The sequence below is a fragment of the Prionailurus bengalensis genome, chromosome D3 (assembly GCF_016509475.1).
Source record: "Prionailurus bengalensis isolate Pbe53 chromosome D3, Fcat_Pben_1.1_paternal_pri, whole genome shotgun sequence".
Taxonomy (NCBI): domain Eukaryota; kingdom Metazoa; phylum Chordata; class Mammalia; order Carnivora; family Felidae; genus Prionailurus; species Prionailurus bengalensis.
The window spans coordinates 19,190,158-19,208,430 of record NC_057356.1 but is presented as its reverse complement, the minus strand read 5'-3'; the positions used below and the strand labels follow the sequence as shown (position 1 = coordinate 19,208,430).

Genomic DNA, 18,273 nt, shown 5'->3' with positions numbered 1-18,273 from the left:
GGCTTCGGGTCAGGCCCCGCCCCTTTCCTAAACCCCACCCCTTCCCTGCCTCAAGGAGGCCCCTCTCCCTTCTTTTCCCCTCCCCCGACTTCTATTCCTAGAGGCCCCCGGCCTCAGGATCTAAGCGGGTCCTGGCTAATGGCAATGTCAGCTCCCTGTGACCCCGCCCCTTTCCCCTCCACCACGCACAGGCGCGCAGGCCCTTCCCTGCCTCCGTTCCCCGGAAGCTCCGCCCTTTTTCTTGAGCACGGCCCCGAAGCCCTATCTTTCCACGAGCCTTGGTTCCCCAGAGACTCTTCATCTTCGCAAACTCTGTCTCTTCTCAGAGGCAGTTTCTTTGCTAGCCTAAGGCCAGGTCTTACCCGTACACCGCGGGGTTCAAGAAGACCTAACACTACTGCGACTCGCTGAGGGCCGGCTCTGGGTCGGCCACAGCTGTACTCTCTATACCTGTTTCTCTACTCGTACGGTGAGATACCTCGCCTTACTGAGGGCTCCCCTTACCTGGCAGTGCCGGTTCCAAAGGTTAAATTGTGAGGGGAGGTCCTGGCCCTCGGCCCCTCCACCTGTTGCCCCCGATCCGAGAGCCCAGGTCCCGGATCCCCGTCTCACAGTCCATCCTGTCCCTGGTGTGAGGTGTTTGGCAACGCGAGTTCCCCACCCCCCCTTGCCGCCCCAGGATCAGTGTTTCCGGCGACACCTGGGCGCCGTCACCAGCCCTCTCTTCCGGGGCCGGAACTATCGTACCAGAGTCCACGTTTCCCGGTCGGTAGGGTGAGGAGGAAGCAGAGGCAGGACCGCGCTCACCACTACGAAAAGGAAGGGGGCGGGCTCTGCGCGCAGCATTTTGGGAACGCGTGGTATTCTGGGAGCGCGGGACCCGCCATTCCTTGGTTCACACCTTCGCAGTTGCTCGAGTTGCTGCCGCACGGGAAAGGAAGAGTAGGCCGGAGCCGGTGAGGTGAGGCTTGGGGCAGGCGAGGGTAGACCGAAGCACTTGTGAGGGTTCTGGGGCTGGAGAAGCACGCGCCGCCGAGGAGCTCTGGGAGGCTCGGGTAGAGAGAAGAGCGGGAAGCCCGGGTCACTCAAACATCAGCGTTGCCTCGCTAGCGCCTGGAAGTTCGTTCGCTTTTCCCCAAGTACATGCCCTTCGCGTTCTGTACTTCTCCAGGCCATGTTTTTTCCCGAACATACAAGCAGTAGTGTTGAAATCATTTCTGGCAGACTTCCTTCGCCCAAGTCCCATCTGGGTAATATTTTTCAAAGTTGTTTGCATCTCTGCCTCCATCCCCTTTTCAGGCACTTATCCTCTCAATATTTTCCATATTGTTACAGAAGTTTTATCAAGTTTCCTTGCTCCTAAACTGTGTTTGAAAAAAATAAGCTGTGTTTGATCCATTTTGTAAGTGCTTCTGCCTTTATATTGGGTCATTCCTTACCTATAATCCTGCAGTAGTTCCCCACTGTTTCAGCATAAACTCAGACTCCTGAGGCTCCTCACCAAGGGTGACTGTCTTTCCTACCCTCATGTTCCCTCTCCTCTCTTGAACACACATGATGTATTTTAACCTTCGGTACTTGCTCATCTGGGAATACGAAATCTGCTTCTCTCTGAGTTGTATCAAGTCAGGTGATTGCCCTGATTATGTTTCTCCTCCAAGCATTTCCTGCTTATGGCTGTTGTCTCTTTGTGAACACTTTTGCTTTTAACCTTGATGACGTAAGTGGAGGGTCAAAGAGTACTTAATGGGTTGAATTAAATGCACAGCCCCTTCTAGATTTGCCTGGGTCCTTTTGTCTTTACTGCGCTGCCCAGTACTGTAAGCACTAGCCACATGTGACCATTGACCACTTGAAATGTGGCTAATGTGACTGAGGGAGTAAATGTTTCGTTTTCATTTTATTTCACTTTAAGTTTAGTTTAAATAGCTACATGTGGACCGTGGCTACTGTATTGGCTAGGTCTACATCGTGGGTTCTCAAAGTGGTGTCATCCACATCTCTGGGTTGCCAAAAACATTGTATGGCATTTACATCTCAGCTCCCTGATGTACTGTGTACACACACAGTATTGGTTACTGATTATCTGATAAAGGGGCATATGGTAGCATGGAGGGAGATGGAAGGTACTGTCTTCTCATCCCATTAGCCTTCCCTCTCTCCAGCCCCCCATCCTTCCCCATCCCACATAAGTTCTTCAAGCCAGGAGTTAAGCATTTTTTCTGTACAAAATGGCAGCTTTGGCATTCTTACTAAGTTTGATGGAGTGTCAGGCCTTAAGGGAGGCATGATATGTGCCACATGACTTCTCAGGCTCTGAAAGATGAACTAACTGGTGTCTCTCTCACTGTAGAACTCTTTTCCTGCCAAGATGTCTATTGGTGTGCCAATTAAAGTCCTACACGAGGCTGAGGGTCACATCGTGACATGTGAGACAAACACCGGCGAGGTGTATCGTGGGAAGCTCATTGAGGCGGAGGACAACATGAACTGCCAGGTATCCTGCTTTCCACATGAGGTTATGGGGGAAGCTTGGGCCTCTCTATTGGAGCACAGAAAGATAGTGGTTGGAGGTCTTTTTGAAGTCCTTCTTGTCGAACAGTTATTTATGGAGTGCCTGGTGTGTGCCAGGCACTGTTCTAGGTGTAGTGACATGAGCATAAATAAGAGCCATTTGGAATATTTAACTTTGCCCTTTGTTTTCTCCATCCTATAATCATTTCCCATATTTTGAGGACTTGTTTAAGAGAAGTAGCACTACTTCCTTTGGTAGAATTCATCAGATTCAGGGCCATTTTCCTTTTGCCCCCACATGCTTGCATAATGCTTTGCAGTTAGCAGAAGCTTCCACTCTTTCTTGGAGGAGGAGTCTCATTTGATTATAGTAACTATCTTGTGAGGTAAGCAAGTTCAGTGATAGTTTTGTCATCCATAAAATAGGATAATATTAAAAGACTCATCTATTGAATGTCCTTCTGCTAATAAATGTTGGAGCAGCTTCCTGATACCGTGCTCTTCCCGTGGCACCACTTTGCATTTTGCTAATAATCACATGAATTTCTATAGCATTACTTTTGCAAGGTATATCGGCACACTTTCTCCTTCATTCTTTAAACCATCAGTTCAGAACTTTGGTTTTGGAATCAGAGGTGTAGGGTTGGATCCTAAATATCTGACTTTAATCATGCTAATTGCCTCAGTTTCCTCATCTGTGAAATGGGACATAGATACCAAGACAGAATTAGTTGTGTGAGAGATTTATTGGGGGAAATGACAATGAAGGATAAAGGAGAGGGAGTAGGAGTAGGCAGGAGAGCTTTCAATCTATACTGGTCTGGTGCTGGGGAAAGGGAGAGGGAAAAGATAAGATTGAGTGGGAAGAGGCTTAGACGGTAGCATATCTCTGAAGAAGTCTCAGCCAACAAAGTTTGCTCATTAGAAGAAGTCTAAGCCTAAGAATTCTAGCATGGGGTAGAAACGGCCTGGCTCTAGGATGCCCACCGTGACCAGTCATTGGCTGGCAGTCTGGGGAGACTGACTTCAGGGCGAAAGCTGTGATTGATCCTACAGGTGGAAGCTGGAGGCTTTCAGCTCCCTCCATGCCTCATAGCCTGACAACCTTGAGGGGAGATCTGAGCAGTCCATTCTGAAGACTGCCACAGGGATAACACACCCTGGGGCCATTCTAGAAATCAAATGAGTTGTGTGTGTGCAGCAGCTAGTTCTTTGCCATGCACATTATACATATCCACGTATGGTTCCTGTTAATGTTTTTGATGTGAGAAAACTGAAGGTCGGAAAGAGAAAGTGACTTACCCAAGGTCACTGCAGATCAGGCCTACTAACTGTCATTGCTTCACAGGGTTCATTCATTTATTTGTGATCTCATCGTAGCTTTGAGCATCATCTTCCTGCCACCTTGACCAGCAAGTGGGGCCATTTCCCTGGTATTCAGGGAGATAGACACCTAGTGATTGCAGGTTTCTCTATTCAGTGTTTTTGTTTGTTTTAATGTTTATTTTTTGAGGGAGAGAGTGGTGGAGGAGAGGGGCAGAGAGAGAATCCCAGGCAGGCTCCGTGCTGTCATGCCCATGCAGGGTTCAATTTTATGAACAATGAGATCATGACCTGAGCCAAAATCAAGAGTTGGATGCTTAACTTAACCACCTGAGCCACCCAGGCGCCCCTCTCTCTTCAGTGTTGATGCCATATGGGTAGATGATGTCGACTCTCTAAAGGTCCTGTGGGGCCTTGCCTACCTTGTCTTTGTGAGATACCCCTGGTTTAGTCCTCTGGTGAGATAGTCCTCTGGTTTAAGCCATTCCCATCCATTTTAAGATACTTTATTTTGGTGAGTTAGAATGCAAGACCGGGGGTAGGGAATCTTAATGTGTTTATCCAGCTGCTTATTTGGACAACTCCTGAGCTTCCAGGGCCTCAGACTTCCCATTTGTAACATGAGGATGTCTGACCAGATCACCTTGGTGATCTCTCACATGTGGACAGTGTGATATAAAACATAGAGCCAGGTGATAGATCTCAAAATCAGGTTGCAGCTTGCTATCTTATGTGACTTGGGGCGAGCTGTGCACCTCTCACCCTCTATTCCCTCCTTTCGAAATCAGGGATAAAAATAGCACCTCAGCCTCAGCATTATAGTGCAGAATAAATGAGTGAATGCATGTCAAATGGTGGGAGCCAGCCACTTGCTTCCCACCTATGTTAATCTGCTAGGGCTGTCATAACAAAGTTTCACACTGGGTGGCTTAAACCAGCACATTTATTCCCTTAGGGTTCTGGAAGCTAGAAGTTAGAGACCATGATGTCACATGGTTGGTTCTTCTGAGGGCCATGAAGGAAGGCTCTGTTCCAGGCCTCTCTCTCCTTGGCTTATAGATGCTTCTCTTCTTCATGTATCTTCACGTGGTTTTCCTTTTGTGTCTGTTTCCTGTGTTGCATCTTATGAGGACACAAGTCACATTGAATTAGGGCCCAGTTACCTCTGTAAGGATCCAGTCTCTAAATATGGTCACATTCTAAGATCCTGGGGGGTTAAGACTTCAACATATGAATCGGGCGTGGCTAGGATTCAGCCCATAACACCACCCGTGCCCAGATGCCGAGGCTTCACTGAGTTTACCTAAGCCTGGCTCACTGAATAAAACCAGTAGGCTATGGCATAGCTAAATATACCATAGTAAACAGCACAGTTCATTCACACATTCCCGGGATGTGTAAGCCAGTGGCTCCTGCAGTACCCGCTGCTTTCCTTCCTTCCTGGCCCCAGTTAGTCTGCCCTTTGAGGGTGAGAGCATCCCCTTAGCACTTGCTACCCTTTGCTAGAGGGCAACTGGAGTTTAGTGTTTGCCATTTGATGTTGGGTTTTAATAGCATTTTTTATTGTAAAAGTGTGGTGGGTCACACACTACAAAGATTTGGAAACCAAATGAGAGAATCTCCCCACAACCACAATTGGCATGGACTTTTTTCACCCTAGGGATGTGTCTTGGGTTTCTAGTATGTATTTTTTACTCTGCTTTCAAAAGAAATTAGAGGTGGTTCACAAAAAAACTATATGGTAAGGTAAAAATGGACAGATAGGTCAAGGTGCAGGTAACCTGGGGTAGACTGTAAAATGAAGCCAGCCAGGCAGTTAGTACCCAGAAATGTAAATGTGAATCCCTGTACATTTAATAAAGGTACATTCTGTTCTAAGCTACTTAAGAGTCCTGACAGAGGGAAATCAGCAGTTCTGAAATGCATGGTGTCCTTAAGATAAAATACCAGTTGTGCGGTTTTCCCTGGCGCTTTTCCCTGTGTGGTTTCCCCCTGGGCCTTAATGAAAGAGATATGGTCTTATACCATTATATAATGTTGTCAACAACGTCTCCAGACAAAATACACCTTGGGGCGCCTGGGTGGCTTAGTCAATTAGGCATCTGACTCTTGATTTCGGCTCAGGCCATGATCTTACAGTTCATGAGATACAGCCCTGTATTGGGCTCTGTGCTGATAGCACGGAGCCTGCTTGGGATTCATTCTCTCTCTCTCTCTCTCTCTCTCTCTCTCTCTCTCTCTCTCAAAATAAATAAATAAACATTAAAAAACAAAATAAAATGGGGCGCCTTGGTGGCTCAGTCAGTTGAGTGTCCGACTTCAGCTCAGGTCATGATCTCACGGCTCGTCAGTTCGAGCCCCACGTCGAGCTCTGTACTGGGCTCTGTACTGACGATTCGGAGCCTGGAGCCTGCTTTGGATTCTGTGTCTCCCTCTCTCTCTGCTCTCCTCCACTCACTCTGTCTCTCTCTCTCTCAAAAATAAATAAGCATTTAAGACAAAACAAAATAAAATACACCTTCTTTTTGGGTTCCTTGTGTATTTTTAATGTAGCCTGTTACCACAGCCCTTATTTGACATTGAAAATGTAACGTATGCAAGCATTAATCCTATGATGAGCTCCCTGAGATGGTGCTCATAGGGTCAGAGGGTGTAGATGCTTCTTGGCATTTGAGGTTTGGCTGGAAAGGCTGGGAGCCTTGTCCTTCTCTTCTGTACCCCACAGCTGCAGGGCAGGCATGATCGTCTAGCCAGTGCTGTAGAATGTGGCATCATTATGGGTGACAGAGCCCTGCACGTGCTGCTGCGAGCATCTTCTATTGGCCCTGTGTGTATGGGGTGAGAAAGGCCTCTGTGGCTCTCCATGTAGTCTTGAGCTGATTTTTGTTTGTAGCAGAGATGGGACCTGATCCTGTCTCTTGCTCAGCCTGGTGATTTAATGCCAGAGGCCCCCAAATGGGAAAGTTTCTGTTTTTGGTTATGTGTACTTAACCGTGGTTTTGAAGCATCCTGTCTTTATTAAATGTTAAGGAGGGAACAAGGGGATTTTTCTTCAAAGTAAAAAAATATATATTTCTTAAGAAATAACCTTTCTAGTTAGATACTTGGTAAAATATTAAAAACAAAAAATGAGTTTAAGGTGAGGAATTATGAGTTGAAATAAGCACATCATTTTGATTTTATAGACTATATTTATGTAACTTTTGGGGGGCAAGTTTTATGGCTGGATTTTGTTAGGTATCCAGTGTGAGGCGTCCCTAGAGGTTCTTTTGTAGAGTCTTAGTGAATGCTAGACAGGTTCTCCCAGCTCGGCAACAGTCCGTATTCAGACATTTAGTGCATCTCATAATTTTTTTACGATGGAAGTTTATATTTAAACATACAGATAGCTTTTACAGTAGAAATGTTAATTTTCCAATTAAAAGTGGATGACCCAAGTCAAAAAATGGCTAATTAACAGAAGAAAATATGTGAAGTGGACATTTGACATCTAAAAATAATGGTCTTATTATCAGACACGCAAATTGGGGAACAATAAGAATTTCTAAACTTAAAAGATGGCAAAATAAAATTAATAATTCTACCAAGGGTTCCTTACTAGTTTGCCAGTAGAAGTATAGATATGTTAAATGTTTAACATACGTCAATATAGAAGCAATAAGCACCTTTGGTGCTTTAATTCTGCTTCTAAAAATGAATCAAAAATTGTGGACAGGGGTTTATATTGCAGTGCTGTTTTTGATGATGGAAACCTGAAAACAGACATTTCCTTTTTTTTTTTTTTTAATGTGTTACTTATTTTTGAGAGAGAGACAGAGCACGAGTTGGGGAGGGGGGCAGAGAGAGAGGGAGACACAGAATCCGAAGCAGGTTCCAGGCTTTCAGCTGTCAGCACAGAGCCCCATGTGGGGCTTGAACCCACGAAGTATGAGATCATGACCTGAGCTGAAGTTCACGCTTAACCACCTGAGCCACCCAGACTCCCCAGCAACAGACATTTCTAATGAGTTAAATAATTTATGGTAAACAAATTAGGGGATGTTACAAAGAATATTATGCATCCAGTCAAAGAACATAGAAGAATATTTAACATCATGGGAAAATGCTGTTGACATAAGCGGGGAAAACAAATCTCCACAATGTGTTCCCAGTTTTATGAATATAAAAGCCAGATTATAAGTGATACATAAAAATGCATTAAGTTTTTGAGGAAAACCAAAGTGAGTAGTTCTCTTTTGGTGGGAATTAAATGTGATTAAAAAATTTTTTTTAGCGGCTCAGTCTGTTGAGCATCTGACTCTTAATTTCGGCTCAGGTCATGATCTCAGGGTCGTGGAATGGAGCCCTGTCCCATGTTGGGCTCCAGCAGAGCCTGCTTAAGATTCTCTCTCCCACTTCCCCTCTTCCCAGTTTGTGTGCACATGTGTACGTTCTCTCTCTCTAATGTGAAAATTTTTTTGAAAGTTAAAAAAAAATGTTTTTGGTGTTTGGAGTGTTTGGGTGGCTCAGTTAAGCGCCTCTTGATTTTGGCTCAGGTCATGATCTTAGGGTTGTGAGATGGAGGCCCGCGTCCATACTGCACCGGGCTGCTTCAGATTCTCTCCCTCTGCCCCTCCCTGCCTCACTTGGTTGTGCTTGCTCGCTCTCTAAACACAAAATTTTAAAGGTCTTATTTATTTTTTAGTAATCTCTGTACCAACAAAGGGCTTGAACTTATGACCCCCAGATCAAGAGTCACATGCTCTTCGAACTGAACCAGCCCTATATGGGATTAAAATTTTTTAAAAAATTTCTTTTCATTTAAAAAAATGACAAGTATGAGTTAAGTTTATGATCATAAAGCACAGTAAATATTATTTAAAAAGAAGAATGTAGGGACACTTCGGTGGCTCAGTCAGTTTAACATCAGACTCTTGATTTCGGCTCAGATCATGATCTCGTGGTTCATGAGTTTGAACCCCTCATCAGGCTCTGTGCTCTCCCCTTCCTGTCTTCTCTACCCCTCCCCTGCTCACTCTTTCTCAGTAAATAAATTAAAAAATAATATTAAATAAAAATAAGAGGGTATGCAGTTAGTAGATAAATAAATCCTGGCATTCTAATATACAGTATAGTGATTATAGGCAGCAAAACTGTAGTATAAACATTAAATTTGCTAAGGTACTAGATCTTACTTGTTTTCATCTGTAGAAGAAATGATAATTATGTGACATGATAGAGATGTTAGTTAATGCTACCATAGCAGGCATACTGCAATATAAATGTTATCAAATCAGTGTACTGTGTATCTTAAACTTTGGTAATGCTATATATAAATTATATCTTGATAAAATAAAAGGACCAAAACCAAAAATAGGAGGGTAACGGTCAAACCCAAAATTTCACTCTTCTTTTTTTTTTTTTAATGTTTATTTTTGACAGAGAGAGAGAGAGAGAGAGAGAGAGAGAGAGACAGAGCATGAGTGGGGGAGGGGCAGAGAGAGAGGGAGACACAGAATCTGAAACAGGCTCCAGGTTCTGGGCTGTCAGCACAGAGCCCGATGCAGGGCTTGAATTCACGGACTGCGAGATTATGACCTGAGCCAAAGTTGGTCGCTTAACCAACTGAGCCACCCAGGAGCTTCTTCACTGTTCTTAAAGTAACATAATTCCTGGAAATCTTGGTGAGAGAAGGTGATAGAGTTCAGAGACTGCAGGAGCTGAAATAATGCTTTGGGGACTTTGGCATGACCACCCCATCACTGACTGGACTGTTCAACTCCCCCCCCCCCCCCCCCCCGCCTCCCCACACTATGGCATAATGGTCTGTAGGATAATGGTCTGTGCATGAGTTCTTCGTGTAAAAATGATAACCTGAAAGAAGCCCTCACATGATTGTCATTAGCCAACTGCCTAGAGTTAATATCAAGAAGTTCTTGAAATTTCTGAATGCAGTGTGTTTGGGAATTTCTTCAGATACCTAGTTGTCTAACTAGAAGGAAAAACTATTTATCTAGATGTAATCTGTACCTACAGTATTTTCCTCTGTGTACTGTTAAGTTCAGGATTACATACTGCGCTTAGTTATCAGCTTGCTTTGTGCTTCTTTTGTCTGGGACAGTTCCTCTGCTTTTGCTTTTCACAGCATTGATGTTTTTGAAGAATAGGGCCAGTTACTTGTTTTAGAATGTCTTTTAATTGGAGTTTCTCTGGTGTTTTCTCATGATTACATTTGGGGTTTTTTTTGTTTGTTTGTTTTGGCTGTTACTGTGTAAGTGATTTCTCCTTCTCAGGGTGTCACTTGGAGGCCCAAACACCTGTTTGCCCTTTATTGGTGATGTTAACCTTGATCATTTGGGTGAGGTGTCTTGTGGTCTCTCCACTGTATATTCTTTTTTCGTTTTGCAACTAATGAGAATTTTGTGGGGGAGATTCTTTAAATAAATATCGTGTGTATTCGGTTTCTCATTGCCACCTCCACCACCCCCCATTTAGCACTCAGTGAGGATTCTTGAATGAAGATGCTTGAATCTTTTTACTATGATGGTTGCAAAAGAATGGTTTTTGTTTTTAACTCCATCATTCTTTATTTACTAGGTCTACTGTATGGAAGAGCCTTTCCTTATCCCCCGTTTATCCATTTATTATCAGTTTCTGTTTATGGGTTTCTGTTTCATTAAATGGATTATAATCTGTTACTGTCATTGCTTTGCTTGAATTATCCCAAATTGGTCCAGAAGCTGGCTCCTTTTAGTGTGTCCTGGCCATTTTGGGAGAGCATGTACTTAACCTTCCAGAACAAGATGTATGTTACAGGCTCATCTTTTACTTCCCTATCCCAACTCTTAATCATCCAGTTCTTCAGGTAGCTTTGGTTTCTTTTTGGTTGGGAGTAAAATTTAAAAACCAAGATCTGGGTACTATTAAATATTTTAAAAGTCAGTTTAACTTGTCAAGCTCGGACCTGTCTCCAGAAGGCTGTGTGCTTAATAGTACCAGAAGCTTCCATTCATTTATTCTATACCAGGTGCTATGGTAGTGTTTTTATGTGCAATAGATCTTTCGCAGGACTTCTCTGAGGACAAGCTTCCAGATGCCCAGGGTGACCAAACATGGAAGAAGCAGATCTAAACCTGTACCTCTGAGCCCCAGATCTCTGGTCTTAACCACAGTTTCCGAAGATGAGGAGTAGAGTAAACCTGCTAGAGCCTGTTGCCTCTAGGAGTGTCAGATTTCAGGCAGGAAGTTGAGTAGAAGGGATCAGAACAAAAGAGGGAGGCTCTGCTATTAATGGTAGGGGAGGGGAGAGTGGAGGAGGGGACCAGACACTTGTTGAGTGCTTGCTATGTGTCCCACAACAGGGATATTGTGATCGATGACCCCGAGGTACCCCAACATTGCTTTCCTCTTGGACCTGGATGTGTGAGGAAATTCCCACAATTTTGACTGTACTAAGATCTCTCTCCCAAGATGTCATTTCAGTTAGGCACCTGGTTTATGCTACCTGTGTTTCATTGTGGCTGTTTGGGAAAGTTGAGTAAGGTAGGTGTTTCTGCCTGACTTTCACTGAAACCTAGTTCACTCAAGTTGTTGCCTTTGGCTTGTGATGCCAACATAGCTCAGGCTTATTAACAAGCTGTGTGGGTGGGCGAGACTGTGGGGCTTTATAACAGTGCAGCCATTTCTTTGTGGGTGCTGCAGGGGGTGCATGAGAGCAGTAGCCGACCTGGTCATTATTAGGGTTGTCATAGGAGTCAGTTGATGCTGGACCCTTTCCTGCTTCAGCCAGGACAGTTTGTCTTGTTGGTCTTACAGAACACCCTCTGTCGGGGATTTTCAAAGTGGGTTGAGGAGGTTTTGACAAAGGAATGGGTGAGATGTACTGGGATGTGCTGGAGAGGTAGCTTAGCAATAGCACAGCCTCCAAAATAGATGTCTTAACTGTCATTTAGATTCATTATTTACTGAGTTTCTAATATATACTAGGTAATAGGGACATCATTTACATATTTGTCTCATTTGACTTGTTCCTTAATTATTGGAGGAAGTAAGTGGTGATCTGATGTATCGTTGAAGAGTGTGAGTTTAGAGTTAGATAGACCTGAATTCAGGTCCTGTCCAGGCCACACAGGGGCAGTGTGACCTTAGGCAGGAGAATAGAGTGGGTAAAGGTGTGGCCTCTGGGGACAGACCTGCCTCTGGTAGCTGTGCTGCTTCATCTCTCTAGTGGAGATGATGATGGTATCCATCTTGTAGAATTGTGTGATTTATTTGAGTTATGATGTGAAATTGCCTGGGACACTAATAAGTGCTCCATAAAAGTTGGCTTTGTTATGTTGTATTTCCCTCCCTTTGTGGATGAGGGAACTGAACCTGGAGACTTACCCAGAGTAACATTTTTAACAAACGGTAGGGCCAGTTCTCAAATATAGGTTCTCAGTCCTATTCTGTCTGCTCCAGAGTCATGGGCGTGTCTGGTATTTGTGAGCCTGGGTCAGACCCAGGTTTCTCAAGTAGTTTAACCATCCCTGGTGTTCATTTGTGACATCAGAGGTTATGGTATTCTTCAAGGCAAGAACAGGATGGCAAGGATTTAGAACCTGTGTGGGAATTTGTTAAGAAACTGGGGATGTTGAGCCTGGAAAAGAAGATTTATGGGAAACTTGAGACCTGTTACCCCTGAGGATGGAACAGGGGCAGTGGGTTGAAGTTCTGTAAACTGTTCCACTGCACAGATTTAGCAGGATGGCCCTAGAGTGTTGTTACTCTTTTTTCATCCTGGATGTTCTTGCAGAGGCTGGGTGGCCAGTTAGCACTTGAAAAGGAATGTAAAGGTGGCAACAAACCAGTCAGAAATCTGGGAGACAGCATCTCTCTTTACACTGTGGGCTTTGACCTATACTGAATAAATTATAATACTCTTCGATCCAAAAGATTCAAAATAAGCTACTTTTTGTGGGAAACATTGTATCTGTTAAGGTTGGCACTGGCAGGTTTGTGGCACCCTTCTATGCCAAGCCAGTCTGCCATGTGGTTTCCCCTCTAGGGTCCCTGTCTCTCCATCCCATAGCTTATGCATGTTGGCATATTGATCTTTCCAATGTGCTGCCTTAACCCTGTCCACCCTCCCTCTTTCCACAAACTTGAGTGACCCCCATAGTCTCCATGGTGATGACTCTGTCTCCTGTCCCCTTGCTCTGCTCCAGTTCTTGTGTCCTATGGGTTGGTGCCCAAGTGTTGTGTCTCTCAGTGCAGACTCTTGCCTCACACCTTCCCCATTATTCTGGACCCTTCATACAGGCATCGCCACCTATACTTCTCCATTCCTAGTCACTGAAGCTAAAGAGGCTCTATTTTGCCTTCTTGAATATGCAGTCTGGGAGGGTAAGAGCTGCCTCTGGTGCACACTCATGACCTTCATGGTCCCTTTGCAATCTGTGTGCCGGACAGATGCAAGAGAGGACACAGTTTGGACAGGCAGTTCAGAGCTGTTTAAATTATAGTTTTTTTTTTTACCATTGAGAGCCCTTCACATGCTGGCAGGGGAGGCAGTATAGCAGAGTTAGGGCTCTGGAGTCAGGCCAACTGGGTTTGAGTCTGGATCCTTTCATTCTGGCTATTGGACTTTAGACAAGTGCTTTAGTTTTGTGTGTGTTTTTGGGTTTTTTTTTGTTTTGTTTTGTTTTTTTATCTGTAAAATTGGGAATACTCCTACCTATCCTGGAGGTGCCATGAGGATCATATATGTAAAGTTCTTTGCACAGTCCCTCGCACACGTCATAGGTCCTCCTATTTCCCTGGCTTTGCCTGGCTCCTTCATTTCATGATGTTAGTTTGTGCATTTCTGGACTTGCCCTCCCACCACCCAAGGCTCCCCCTCTTTGTGTGTCCTTGTTCTCTGCTCATGCTGTTGGCCCTTACTGATTCCCTTCCAGATGTCCAACATCACAGTCACATACAGAGACGGCCGAGTGGCACAGCTGGAGCAGGTGTACATCCGTGGCAGCAAGATCCGCTTTCTCATTTTGCCTGACATGCTGAAAAATGCGCCCATGTTAAAGAGCATGAAAAATAAAAACCAAGGCTCAGGGGCTGGCCGGGGAAAAGCTGCTATTCTGAAGGCCCAAGGTATGTGCTCCTCATGCACTGGTTTTAACCTATGTGTTTGTCATGTATCTTTTAGGAAAGGGCCCTGTTAATTGCCTGGGCATAGGGTGGACTTCGACTTCAGCCATGTCTACATCTGTCACCCTGCAGGCTTGGGGCCCACACCTGTGAAAATCTGGGGACCTTATCTCGCCTTCTCTGTCTTGCCTCACCTGATCACATTCTTAAGGCTTATTCAAAATCCAAAGTGCCTCCTTAGAAAAAGGAAGGGGACTCCTATCTTAAATGAGAGAGTAGATAAGTCTCCTATAATGAATTTCTGGGAGGCCCTTTGTTTCCAGAAATTCTGTCCAAAGAGTTTGGGGGAAGCTTGCTCTTACCTAGTTTGCTGAGCAGGGGCACTAAAGTTTGGATTAGCTGGCTCCTGAAGCAGTGGGGCAACAGTTCCCAGAGAAGCTGGGGGTGTTTGTTGACACCCAGTATGCATGGGGGGGGAATGCTGATGATAGGGATCCATTTTCATATAAGAAATAAGCAGTTTTAAGCCATCTTTACCTATTAAAGGGACTGAACTTCTGTTTTCGAATATTCTTGTATTTGAAAATAAATCCTTCCTTTCAGCATGTCCTCAGTGACCCAGTGACCTTCCTTAGTCTGGCCTTTCTTTTAGGTCAGCCTAGTCAGAGGTTTTATGTTTGGGTCCATGAAAAGCTCTGCCATGATGATTATCTAGAAAGCAAGTGTATTCGTTAGAAAATGTATGTCAGTAGAAAGATATATAGTGCAGGAAAGTCACTGGATTCTCCATCAGTGCTTTTGTTGCTTTGCATATTTTATATATGAGGTAGCTTTTGAGTTTAAAGATGTAAGAGTAATCCTTTAAAATGTCCTTCAAAAAAGCTGATCAGAGAATCTCCTTGCCCTTCCTAGATAAGGGCATTTGTGGGCAGGTAGAACCAGAAGCCCTGGACCTTTGTCCTGGTGAAGGAATGGTTTTCAGGAATACTGGCTTTCTTACTAGAACTGCTTTTCTCTCTGCTTTCTCAGGGAGGGCTGCCCTCATTGTCACTGTATAACTACACCACCTTCTCTAACAAAAGGTTCAGCCCAGTAGTTGTGCACTAGAAGGCACGTGGCAGTGAATTTACCCAGGCCCATTGGCCTCTGCCTGGGTCATCTGTGCTGCCAGTCCCTTGCTGTAGTCCCATCAGCTTGTCGCTGGGTTCTTGGGTGACTTCCTTCCCTCTTCAGGTCGGCTCCAGGCTCTATAAATGGGAAGAGGGGTGAGACTCCGATTAGCAGCCATCAGAATATTTTCACTTGTCCTTCAAAGCCACTGGTTCTCTCCTAGAACTCTTGGGGTCATAGACAACAGGAGCTTATTATGTCTATGTCCGTCGTGTGGCGTGTGGTTTTGCTTTGCTATTATGAAACATTTTATATTTCAGGGTAGCTCAAAAAAAAAGAAACCTGCCACCCAGATTTAACAGATGTTTAGCATTTGTTTCAGAATTTTAAGTGTGAATTAAATTCATCTGTCATGTGTTATTACCTCACCCTAGGCCAGCTCTGGGAATTCATCTTTTCTTTGGTTCTCACACTTGCTTCCCAAACCACCTTAGCTTTCAACACACTGACTCCTGGCCTCTTGTTGAGAGCAGGACTGGATTGGAAGGCAGGAGTTTGGTGCCCCCTCCAGCTCTGATGCCAGGCGTCAGTCCCCAGGCAATGGGGAAATGACATGTGGTGGGCATGGTGTTGGACTAGGTGGCCTTCCAGGCCCTTTCCTGTGCCAGTGTCCAAGGAAGGGCTCTGGCTGTTCTGTGGCATGAGCACTCACTGACTTCACTGACCTGGCCTTTTCCTTTCTTTCCTACCTTTCAGTGGCTGCAAGAGGAAGAGGACGTGGAATGGGGCGTGGAAACATCTTCCAGAAGCGAAGATAAATTTATCTGTTGAACTGAACTTTGTCGTTATTTTTTCCCTTAGGTTGTCTGGGTTCAGGGGGGTATATGCTTATGTATATGTTCTAGGTTTTCTTTTGACATCTTTCTCTTTAGAGCAGAGGAAATGTTAAACTAAATAAATATGGTGGTGATTGTTTGTTTTGTTTTCTTTTTGAAAAAATAAGGACTGTGTGTTCATTTTGGAGTTTGTGTTCTGTTTGCTTTGGCAGCAAGTTAAATTTTGACACCCTGGAAGGTGTCCTGGGAGAATGCTAGTACTTTGAAATCACATAGTTGTTGATAAGAGTTTAAGCTGCTGTTCCAGGCCAGTTGCCGGTTAAACCTATGGAAAAACTCCAAGAACACACAGACGGTCTTGTTGGTGTTTAGACACAGGCACTTGTACGGTGCTTTGTTCAGGTAACCTTTGTGGAGATGTCATCAGCTCAGCTTGAACAACACAGCATGGGTGGTCCTGGGCAAAGAAAAAGTCCACCATTCTGATCTTTGTAGGCTGGAAACCCTAGTGGTTCAGCATTTGTCAAATGTAATCTCAACTTAAAAGATAATTCAGGGAGTCCTAGTGGCCAACATTGATGACTACTACACTGGCTTCATAACCAGTTTTGTGATGATTTGCGGGGACAGATTCTTATGCATTTATCAGAGCATCTTAGCATGCATTAGCACAGCCATAGTTTTTAATGTAGCAGAGGTAGAAAGGACAAGGTATGCAAAGCAAATAACTGACAAAAACACAGAAATTGGAAGTCAAATGCTGAAAAGAGGTCTTGTCAGGGGTTCAGTATAGGATGAGCTTCAGCAAAAGCTACTAAGAGGAAAAGGGACTGATTGCCCTTGCAGTGCACATTGCTCATGGGACACATCGTTTGGGTAATAAAAGAGGAAGAAGAAAATCCAGCACATCTGTTGACCAGGCATCAAGTAAGGATTTCCTTTTTCTTCTTTTTTTTTAAAGTTTGTGAGAGAGAGAACGAGGGAGGAGCAGAGAGGGAGAATCCCAAGCAGGCTTCACACTGTCAGCACAGAGCCTGATGGCGGGGCTCAATCCCATGAATCGTGAGATCACAACGTGAGTTGAAATCAAGAGTCGGTTGCTTAACCGAGTCACCCAGGCACCCCTCAAGTAGGGATTTTCTAACAAGCCTTGTCTTATAATTGTGGCACTACCATGATGTAACAGACCTTGTGTTATTCCTGTAATAAAAGAACTCCTAAGGAACAAGATTCAGATTGTCGGTTAAATACTGCAGGTGCATAAATAAGGTTTCAGAGACCCATCCCCCAGAGCAGCCCCTGTGCCTCTTGCTTCAGCACCCCCAGCTCTTGTGACACATTTGGATGAAGTGTGCTGGTGGCCCTGTAGGCTGTGCTGCCTCAGCAGAGGGGCTCCTAGACTGGGGGCCATTTCAAATGAACTTAATGTGAATAGAGTTTAGAGTTCATTTGTTTTAGATTTGACCAAAAGTTAATGTGTCGTTTCTGGTAAGGAAAGAAACTCATATGTGGAGTTGCATGTGGATAGAGCAGAATTTCTCTGAAGTGTTTGTAAGTGGAATTCTAGACATTGTGATATCTACTACCCTGTATAAATTCCCTCTTCCCTGCTCGTGACCTTGGTTTGCAGGCATTGATTTATTGGCTTATTATTAATGACCCTATTGAATTATTAATATAGTGAGTAAGAGCTATAGATTTCATTATCAGTTTAGGGATCTTGTTAGGAAGATTCCAAGGCCCCACCCTTAGAGATTGCTGGCGAATTAGTCTGGAATAGGGCCCAGGAATCTGCATATTAAGCAATGCCCTTGCCAGGTAAATATGTTTCAGTAGATCTGAGACCACATTTTGATACCCTCAACTGGAATAGGTCAGTACGGTCACTATTTAAATTATACTTTTATAGGAAGACTTTAGTAACACATTATACTTAATTAATTAACACTAATGAATTGCATCCTGGATCTGAAAAGCTGAGTGGATGTGGTTTACATTGGAAACCATGGAGGAATACCAGTGTTGGATGATTCTACATAGTAAAAACTAGCTGAAGTTCTGTCTAGATTCTGAAAAAGTAAGGCAGTTCCATTTGTGGCTTTTTTTTTTTTTTTTTTTTTTTTTTTTTTTTTGAGAGAGAGTGAGCATCCCAAGCAGGCTCTGTACTGTCAGCATGGAGCGCCATGCAGGGCTTAAACCCACGAACTGCAAGATCATGACCTGAGCCAAAATCTAGTCAGACAACCCAACTGAGCTACCCAGGTTCCCCTGTGGTTTTGTTTTCACAATAAATCTGAAAAAAATACGTTAACAAAATATGTTTGTAAAACAGCTTTGTATTCCTGCATTTTAGGAAGAATATCAATTGTTTTGCATTGAAAGAGCA

General features: G+C 44.2%; 1 protein-coding gene across 1 annotated transcript; it reads left to right on the top strand.

Moving 5' to 3' along the window:
* Positions 1 to 236: 236 nt before the first annotated feature.
* SNRPD3 (small nuclear ribonucleoprotein D3 polypeptide) lies at positions 237 to 16,026 on the top strand. The gene is made up of 4 exons (XM_043557891.1): positions 237 to 961; positions 2,354 to 2,497; positions 13,752 to 13,944; positions 15,808 to 16,026. Exons 2-4 carry the CDS (start codon positions 2,372 to 2,374, stop codon positions 15,867 to 15,869), a joined length of 381 nt encoding a protein of 126 aa, XP_043413826.1. The 5' UTR covers positions 237 to 961; positions 2,354 to 2,371; the 3' UTR covers positions 15,870 to 16,026.
* The last annotated feature ends 2,247 nt before the right edge of the window (positions 16,027 to 18,273 follow it).